We start from the raw sequence: 10,285 nt of genomic DNA on the forward strand, positions 1-10,285 counted from the left end.
CATCTCCAAGACCAGCGCTTCCTGACTGCCTGAATCCATGTCTTGTGCCGTCATAGCCGGTAAGGGATGTTCGGTGACTTCACCATACCGAACCTTCTTGTGTCCGGCAGAGCGTATCAAGCCGTCCACGTCTTCATTACTCCCGCTCTCAGCAAGAAGAGGGCTTCGGAAAACTTTGGCGAGTTCGAGGGGACTCATGGAGACCGGGCGACCCATGCGCCACCATCCGAGAAATAGCGGGAAGATGACGACCGTGTTCGCTAGCATCAGAGCCAGTGCGCCAATGAGGAAGTGATAATTTGCTTAATACGTTGTCCGGTTGTACGTGCGCGTTTGCATCGACGTTCTGGATAGTGGAGGAGTTGGAGAGGGTAAGTGCGGACCTGAACATCAGCTCTCGCATCGTGCTTAGGATGTCAGGAGTCGGGTCGGACCACGCTACGGTGCAGTTGCCGTACTCATGTTGGTCCGAGCTCATGTAAGTGTTCGTCAGAACTCCTTGCCCTTGAATCGCCCAGATGCCCGTCATGACCAGGTCAATGTTGCTTGAAAACATCTGATCCATGGCAATGTAAAAACCGCCAAGTGTAGAGGGGTAAACACCCGAGTAATGTTGCTCGTTGCCAGGATCATAGATCTGAGCCGTATTCTTGGCCATTCCCTCTTCGTCAAGGGTAATGGTGTCGTTTTGGATAGTGACTGGGTAGGTAATGGTACCGGATTGCATGGTACAATTGACGTTTGTGAAGGACCCATTACAGTGTGGATCCCCTTTATATTTCACGTTGAGCTCAATCGTCCCGGCGTTCGACCTTCCGTCGAAGGAGAAGCTGATTGCGCCGATGTTGGAATTAGCCGTATCCCGACTTCCGGATAGTACAAGATTGTAAGGCTCCGATCCGCGAGAGCATGACACGTCAAACCCGGCAGCAATAAGCTTAGTGTGACAAATTCCATTGCAGCCGGCCTTGAGAATCATGTCTTTCCTTGTAGTATAGTCTCGGATGATCTGGGAGAAGTTTGGGTTGAACATGCTGACCTGGCCATACATGATGTACAGGCCGGAAAACCCCCGAGGAACAGGGCCTGAAAAGACAGGAGCTAAAAGTGATACGTTTCCAAATGCGACGTCCGTAGAAACCGATACCGACCGTTGTAGCAGTGGACCGTCAGCCACAACAAATGACGTGAGGACAGAAGCTAACGCAACCATGTTGAAGCTCCGTCCTGCCAACAAGGAGTCCTTGAGGCTCATGCCGCACGACCAATATTCGTGCAGCTCTTCCAAGGTCGAGCCTATCAAGGCTTTATTCCACCATGCAAATCTCGCTCCCTCTGACAGTGAATACCTTAGCGCCATGTTCGCAATAGCAGAGAGTATGGCCAGGGCGACTCCGGGCCGTATGCTGTATCGGCGGTTCGGCCACGTGTCGATTTCGACGTCGTCTGAGCTTGCAACAACCGTAATTGCTCCGATCATGGCAAGAATGGCGATGAATATAGCGATGAATCCTTGCCATGGCAGCTGCTTCGTTCGCCCGGTTGTCCACGGTTTTCCGGGGGAAATTTCGTGATATACAGGTGGCTCCATATGTACGTCAGGGTGTTAGATGGTCTAGTGGGTTGAAAAGACAATGCTCTGATGGAAGTGGGGTAGCGAAGTACTCTAATGTCAAGAGGCCACTTATAGATCCCGCGGTTATGGAACCCTCCATTTCGTCGCTCACACAGGATTATTATTAGATTTCTATCATTGGCTATTCTCATCCAGTAAGCCATGCTCCATAATAGAACCAGGCTGTGTGTCGTGGTCGATCCGCACTGCGCCTGCAGATAACGCAGTTGATTATGCACATTGGACCCAAAAGCTCTTTGCTGATTGCAGAGATCCGCTCGGGGCAGCATGTGAAAGACCGCCACAGGAGCACTGGAGCAGCCACTCTAACATGTCTCAGCTCAGCCTTGTATGTGTTAGATATCCGCAACATCTGACTTCACTGGTTAGACCAGGCGATAAAGCATTCTTGAAAAAGCGATACCAAATTTGATTGCAAGTGTTTATCTAAGATATTCTACATTGGATGTTTACGGCGTCGCCCCGAACCCTTCAGCCCAGTGGGGTAGGGGCCACAGTCCTTTTGAGGCGCATCGGTCTGGCCAACGCCACTCGGATTCAAGACAGCCAATCACCGCATCCTCCCCCACACCCACATATACAGGAAAGCCATAGAGTCGAGCTCTCGAAGTGTAATTAGTTCATGCTGACATGAATATGGCTTTCAGCTGAAAAGGCCATCCACGGTCCAGGCTCATGTCTCGGGTAACGAGGCTGTGTTCTTATGTTTCGGCGACAACCTTCGTTTGCTCGTGATAACACCATCGATGGCCCCGTTCCCATTAACATAGGACTATTCCCATTCTAACACTTACTCCTCTTATCACTACACAGTACACTACCGTCACGTTTGAACAGAACTTAATCCTTGACAGATTGCTTCGCTATATTGCTTTGTATAACTACATGAAACTGGATTCTCGGACCCTGGAACCGACTTGATCGCGGCACCACTGCTGAGCTTTAAGTCGTGCACAGTCTGCCACCTGAGTCAAGGAACGCCGAGGCCGCAATTGAAGGTGGTTATGGAGGAAAGTGGCGTTTTGCAGATTACTTGCGCATTGACATCCTACGAGCTGGATGACACCGAGGGTAGACGCATGGTTCATCTCATTGAAAATGACACAGTGGAGGACTCTAACTTCTTACGATTCCATTTTTCTATTCGTCGTATCAGTCAACATGTCAGTCGTTCAGATGCCATATGGTTGGACTCAATTATGTTATCTATCCCTTCAGTTGCAAGTTCGTTGTATCAGTGACCGTACAGACGTTACCTCCCAAACCAAACGCCCGACTCGCCGCAATCAACAGCGCAGCGCAACGAAAGGAAAGGAATTACTGAAATCTCCGATCTGATACTAACGTCGGAGCGAGCCGCGTTCGAGCCGGCGAAGCTGCCTGCCTACCTGAGACTGTAGAGCACACACACCTTGACACCAACAGAGCGATGCGCTGTCCTGATGCACGCGCGTTGCGCCCTTCCAATCCCGAGTGAGTATCCCCAAAACCGGGAAGGCGCAGACAGTGGACAGTCATCACTTCACTCAATCACATTCCGCAACCGCAGCGTCACTTTGCATCGCAACGACATCTCCACCATTCCCCAGACGTACGGCGGAGTCAGGCCGCTTTCTGCTGGCATGTCAACTGACCTCGACGTCAGTGTTGTGTGCGTCATCTGCTGCTTTGGCGATAGTTGGGGTTTGGGAGGGCACGGAGGCAGCCATCACTCGTTCGGCTGAGGATTCGCTACCATCCTTCCACTCGGCTTCATGGGCGTCAAAGAGGTCGCTGGGCTCGATCGCTGTGCGCGGAGGAGGAGTGGCTAGACGGCTACTGGGAATGCTAGAGGGTGAAGGTTGTGGGTGCTCTTCGCCGGATACCCGTGCAGAAGTCGGGCGACCCACATGCGTGGTTGTCATGATGGACAGCAGGCGTGATGTGGGTGACAGTGGGCGGGCTTGCAGCGGGAGAGAGTGCGGAAGACTACTAAAACGACGCTAACCTCGATTGGGAACCAAAATGCCGGCAACGTCGCCGCAGCCTGCCATAGAACTTCACCTGGGATCCAAAACCACCTACACGTTTCTCACTTCCTCTGTCGGTTCCTTTCATGCCACTGCGCCTGGTGCAATGTTCCGGAAATCCGCCAGCATCTTCTCACCACCAAAAAATGTACATGGGAGCACTCACTTGGCTTCTCACCCACGCCCTGAGCCTCCACACCCCTGGCCCCAAATCGGCCCCGATCTCTAGACTCAGCAGGCCGGCTGGTCCCGCATGATTGGTGCTTCTGAGTGAAAGTGCAACGGGGAGGAAAACATTCTTGTCAGTGTCGGAGAGAGGCGGCTGTGAAGCTTCTGGAGTGAGTTGATGATGTTGAGACCACTAGTGTTGATATACAGTTTGCTGGCAGATGGCACGAGCCACGTCGATCTAAAAAAAAAAGACGAAAAGCCCTTTGAAACACGGGTTCTAAACGAACCATCGGCACCGCCCCGTCGGGCAGCGTCGTGTGGGGCTTGGCAAGAAATAACTCAACCACCAAATAAAGAATGCGAGCAGTGCAGAATACGCGCGGCAGGCCATCTGACCTCCCTGGTTGGGTAGGAGCCACCAGAAGAAACGTAACAGAATTCAAAAGCCGGCCAGGCCAGACCCTGTGCACGCCACCCGCCCCCAAACGAGCGTACAATTCCCGACAGCGGATTCCGCACAGGCACAGCCGGTCGATCCCGGCGCCACGTGGGCGGTATTGCTTATAGCTTATCGGCCCGAAAACTACCAGCGGCGCGTCCGGCCAGCCCACGGACCGGAGCGCCTCAGCCGCCTGCCGCCCCAGGGGTCACCCCTTGCGAACATCGTCAAAGCTTGGCACACCCAAAATGGACAAAACTTCCTGCAGTCCAGTCTAGACTGCGGCGTGAATCATCACGGCGGCGGCAATGGCTTGTGGTCGCACATCGTGGCGACCAAACACCACCACACGGGACCATGGCCATCTGACATGCGGCCGTTGCTGTTGGGCAGGAAAAGGATCATGTTACGTGATGGCCATCTCGAGGCGCCGAGGGCTCGCTGCCTTCATATTCTGAGATGCCACCGCAGGACGACGATGGCATTCACAAGCTCCCTCCGTTCGTCGCTGCTTCGTCCCGTGCAGTTCACCATCCTCCCATCCATCCATCCACGGCAGCCATGAAAAAAGACGTGGAAAGCACGGCCGGAGTGACCGTCGTGGTCACCGCCATAGCCGACGATCCCGCGGACCCACCGCCGCCAGCGTCGTCCGAAGACAACCTCCGAGCTTGGCTGACTGTGCTGGGCTCCGCTCTCGTCTATTTTGCCTCTTTCGGCTTCACCAACAGCTTCGGCTTCTTCCAGGACTACTACCAGACGCATTACCTCCCGGACCAGTCTCCGTCCACCATCGCTTTCATCGGGACGCTGCAGATCTCGCTCATGTATGTGGTGGCGCCGGTTGCGGGAGCGCTGTCCGATGCGTATGGTTTGAAGGTTCGTCAGATTGTAACTGCTCTACGAGTGGGGCTCTTGTGTTGACACTGCTCTAGTGGATCTACCGCATTGCAGCCCTGGGATGTTGCGGTTCGGTTGTTGGACTGTCCTTTGCCCATGCGGGCAGCCTATGGCAACCGTTTGTCTTCCAGGTATGTGTGCTTTGGCTCGTGCGAGCTGGACTTTTTTCTCCACAGCAAGCCTTTGAGCAGCATTCTGACGTTCCTTAGGGTGTTCTGTTCGGCCTGGTAGTAGCGTTCAACACCCAGCCCGCCCTGGCAGTTGTTGGCCAGCACTTCAAGCAGCGGCGAGCGCTGGCCATGGGTTTAGTATCCGGCGGTAGCAGCATCAGCGGCTCGGGGCTACCCATCATGCTGTCGTACCTCGTTCCAAAGATCGGATTCGGCTGGGCACTGCGGGCCACCGCGCTCTTGATGGGCTGCTGCTACGTCGTCGCCATGGCGATATCCTGGACAAAGGAGCCCCCTACCCCGACCAAAGAACCGCACACGCCCACCACAGAGGAAGCCCCCCAGCAGCCGCCGGCCAAAGCGACCCTTGCTGCCTCCAGCCTGCTCGACTTCCGCGGATACAAGGACCCGCGATACCTCGTCCTGGCCATCGGCAACTTCGTCGCCACCCTCGGTGTCTACGTGCCGAACTACTACATCGGTGAGTTTCTTCGTCGCTTGGGGGAAGTCTCAATCGCATTGCTGACGGGCTGGGTGATCAGGCTCCTACGCGCTCCTCCGCTACCCCACCGCCTCCGTGCACAGCTACCTCCTCCCCGCGCTCAACGGCGCCAGTTTCTTCGGGCGGGTCCTCGGCGGCTACTTCGCCGATCGCACCGGCCGGTTGAATTTCCTCTGGCCGATGACGGTGCTGTCCGGCGTGCTCTCTCTGTCGTTGTGGCTGCTCGAGCAGAACATCGGCATGATCATGGCGTTCGCCTTGCTCTACGGCTTCACCTCCGGCGTCTTCATCAGCGTCACGCCCGCTGCTGTTGCCCAGATCGTGCCGGATGATAAGATTGGCGCGCGGGTCGGCGCGTTCTTCACGCTTACGGCATTTGCGACGCTTATGGGGAGCCCGATTGCTGGAACGCTTATTGACGAGAGCTCGCCGGATGGGTACAGGAATATTATCCTTTTTACGGTAGGTCTTCTGTCGCTTGTGGCTTGGAGCTGGGCTAACGGATGTTGATAGGGCTTGACGCTGGTACTTGGTGGCGCTCTATTACTTGTTGGGAGATTTCTCTGCGACAGAAATTTGCGGAAGAAGCTGTGATGGACTTGAGCAAAGGGCAGTGATGTTTGAAAAAATGTTTTAGCGAAAAAAGCGAAAGGCGTTGGGGAAGTTTCCGGGTCCGGGGTCTGCTTCATACAAAAGTTATCGGTTCATATACATCTTCTAATAATTTGCAATGTAGCACAATCACTCAATATCTTACAACATATCAACCAAGAGAACAGCAGGACGAAAATCGAAAGTGATACCTACCCTACACCTCCCCTACCATCCCCACCCACTCTTCTTCCCCAACCAGCGTCCCGAACAAAACCCCAGCCGTCGGCCTCCACCACCACCACCCTTCCACTCTGCCACCTCCCTCCCCATCCACCCCACACACAACGCCCCCAATTTCCCCACCCTCTCCACCACCACCCCCGCCGCCGCCGCCGCCGCCCTCCGCCCCTCGACCTGCACAACCAACCCAATCGTCGCCGAAACCACCTGTCCGGCAACCAACCCGCCGCTGCCGCCACTGCCCACACCGGTGCTGTTGACGATGCTGTCTTGTTCCGCCTTCCTGCTGCTGCTGCTGCCGCACCGCGTGTCGCTGCTGGTGGCGGTTGTCTGCGGGTGTAGCTGTGCGTTGCCGAAGATGTACAGCACGGATGGCCGCAGGGATGGGAGGAGGTGGAATGTCTGGACGGGAGAGAGGTCGGTGGTGAGGTGGTGCTGACTGCGAGCGGGGGAGGGGAAGGGCGGGATGGTGGCGGCGGCGGCGGTGGTGGTGGTGGAGGTGGAGGTGTCGAAGGTATGCTCGATGTACGGCCTGAGGAGTCCGTGGGCGCGGCGGCGGCCGCGCGAGTCGTCTTCGTGCTTCTTGATCGGGCCGTCGGCAGCGGCTGCAGTAGCGCTATAGGGCGGCAATGCTGTGGGGGTGCGGGAGTAGCATCGAAGGGCGGAAGGGTTGGTGGGGATGGGGGTGGGATCGGGTTTCTCGTTGACGGCGTCGTCGTCGACAGTGAGCATGCGGCGGTCGTGGATGGTCGGGTCGATGAGGATGAGGGTTTGCAGCAGCGGGGGGTGGAGAATGGCCAGGTTCACGAGGCTGGTGGCCCCCATGCCGTGGCCGATGCCGACGATTGGCTGGACGATCTCCTCGCGGAAGGCGTGGATCATGTGGAGGAGAGTGTGGGCGTGTTCGGATGCGCTGAAGGTGGCTGCAGATTGTCCTGTCCTGTTGGGAATGCCGTTGCTGCGTTGTTTGGTCGAATCCGCGATCCAAATACTACGGATCGAGACATTCGTTGATCTTGCCTGATTTTGAATTTCCGCCCACAGCGGCTCGTAGAGTTCCTTTCTTACTGTTAGAGAGACGAGTGGACTGTTGATGAAAGTAGTGGATACCGTGGGAAAGCCATAGGCGTGTGCGCCAATGATAGTGACGTCGCCACGCTGTGGGCCTGGGCTGTCGCGTGGGATATACTGCTTGACAACAAGGCAGGGCGCCTCAGCCTGCTTATGTGAGGTAGTCCAAGAATAGCCACTGATCAGCTGACAAGGAATTACATGTTCCCTCATGTCGAAAGGTAAGGTCGCCATATTTGTACTGCTGTGGGAAGAACAGTGGACGGTGGACAACCAACGATAGTGCATCTCTACACATGTCTTCCTCGAGCTCTTTTTTAACTTTATATCGACAGTACAGCCCGAAAGCATTGCCGCACAATGTATCAACATTGCCTCATTTGGTGCTTCACGCGAGACATCATAAACTCAATCTCATCCTCTTTTCCCCTGCCTTTTCAAGAGATAACGGAAAAAGCAGAAGCTCAACCACGCATATAACACATGGCCAATTGCGAGTCACGGATTAGTTGCACCTGTAAGGCTTAACGAGAAACCCGGATTCATGACTCGATGATCGTCCCAGGCCAGTGGATGATTCGGTATCGAACTGGGATTTTCCTCGATTCAGCCGCTCCGTCATCAGTTTCCGCTTTTTTCTGTACACACCACGCCTATCTCTAGAAGATGTCGCATCTTCAGCACTAGGATCTCCCGAGAAGATTGAAAATATAATCGATGTACATGGTGGCAGCCACTGCGATCCCACAATGCTCTGGAAAACGTTGACTCGCGTCGAGGTTATGTTAACAAAAGATGCCCAACTTAAATAGATCCGCTGATACCCGAGACAAGCTCAGCTGCCAAGATAATGCGTGTTCAGAGTGCCGTTCCGTCTTTGCCCCCGGAAACCCCACTTTCCGAGATGCCGACTGAACGCAACGGGCCGACCCGACTACGAGTTCTTCGACCAACGGGCCTTATCCATTTTATCCAAGTCTGGTAGATCACGCATCCCAGAATAATGACAAAATTTGAGGCGAGAAATCATGCTCCGACAAATAAGCGTAGCAGATGCCGGTGAGAAAAAGCAGGGATAGTACATGTCGCTCGTGTTCCAGAGAGGGGCGACGCACGCTCCGGCTTGCGGGATATCCGAGGCGAAAATTTAGTCGCAACATGCGGAGGTACCTCCATCCACCGTGGGAGAAAGATGACGCGCTGTCATCCTTAATCTGACACCTGCAAGATCCCGCGCCTCCGCAGGGTTTTCCGATAAGGAAATTGGTAGGGGGATGAAGCAGCCAGCCGTCGATAAAGCAGAGGCCATCACACGGCGCGATGGATGCGTTTACTTATGATGCAGTCATCAGAAAGCCCTCTACAGCTTCGAAGTCGTTTCAGCCCACGCGTTGTGTCTGTGATATAATACCCCACTACACAATTCGGAGCTCGCGCCGAGTCTGTTGCTTCCACGTCCGCATCCGCGAATCGTCATCCTTCCCAGACTCCTTCGTACGGCGGGACACAACGTTCAGCCGACGGACCCGGCCGCCTACCAAGCTACTCGATACCAACTGGCGGGCTTCACGCAGCACGGGCGTGGAGAGCAGGATTGGGCACAGTCAGGGGTTTGGTGCCTAGTCGGGGCAGCGACTACCACATGCACCTGTGGCACATGCTCACAGGGACGGCACCGCGGGCTATGCTAGTCGATGATCTGTGCAAAATGAGGATCTACCAGCTCTGCCTGGTCGGGAGGCGCGGCTCGAATGCCTGAGGGTGGTTAACGCTCTTGTAGCGCGAGGACCTTGCTGGACTGATTTGTAGATACACACTGATATCATGCGCGGCTTTGCACCGGCCTGAGTGAGTAGGAAGCAAGGCGAATGAGCTGGGGACGGGTTGTGGTGAGGCTGGTAAGGCTACTCGCATAGGGGCCAAATTTGCCACCAGCGGAAGGCGCCGGATCTGGACAGATGAGCCGTTGCAGATCGAATTGATTGATGGCATATAAGGGCCTATGTCCAAAAAGCTCAACGTGCTGGCGCTGCCTATTGTTGCGGGGCATTATTGTACCCAATGTCTCGGTGGGCATAGGTCTGAATGCGAATGAAGTGCTCGTGTCTACACAATAGCCTCTTCGTATTTGTAGAATTCCCGATAGGCTGTCCTGTAACCCCTAAGATATGACTCCAGTTTTGGTTTGGATCCTATGGCCCACAATTACCATTGCATTTTGCACAAAACCGTATTCACCCAACGGACAATGGTCACAGCTAATGTGAATAAGCAGTCGGATATACCTCACGAATGACTCCGACCACATACTCACCACTGCTCTTTAAGCAGAATCATCTCCTCTAATTACGGATTTATCTCCAAGGTTTGCATCTCACTTAACCAGTGTCACCGCAAACTTCCGTTGAGGCTTGAATTTCCAGACGCATTTTCCGGGAAGCAGGGGTTTAAGGTACTCTCGGATACTTCCGGGCATTGAAAGATAAGGAGATCCGCTAGACGCAACTACAGAGAGCAGATGGGCCGGACTTGGAACAGTGCCTTCAAACGTCT

At 54.7% G+C, this 10,285-nt stretch overlaps 1 protein-coding gene across 1 annotated transcript; it reads left to right on the forward strand.

Annotated features, from left to right (window-relative positions):
* Positions 1–5,505: 5,505 nt before the first annotated feature.
* Positions 5,506–6,337, forward strand: SLS55_010454 (uncharacterized protein; the record flags this gene model as incomplete). Its single annotated transcript, XM_066781836.1, has 2 exons — positions 5,506–5,513; positions 5,911–6,337. 2 exons carry the CDS (start codon positions 5,506–5,508, stop codon positions 6,335–6,337), a joined length of 435 nt encoding a protein of 144 aa, XP_066628119.1.
* Positions 6,338–10,285: the final 3,948 nt, after the last annotated feature.

This window comes from Diplodia seriata (assembly GCF_021436955.1).
Source record: "Diplodia seriata strain FDS-637 chromosome Unknown scaffold_12, whole genome shotgun sequence".
NCBI classification, from domain to species: Eukaryota; Fungi; Ascomycota; class Dothideomycetes; order Botryosphaeriales; family Botryosphaeriaceae; genus Diplodia; species Diplodia seriata.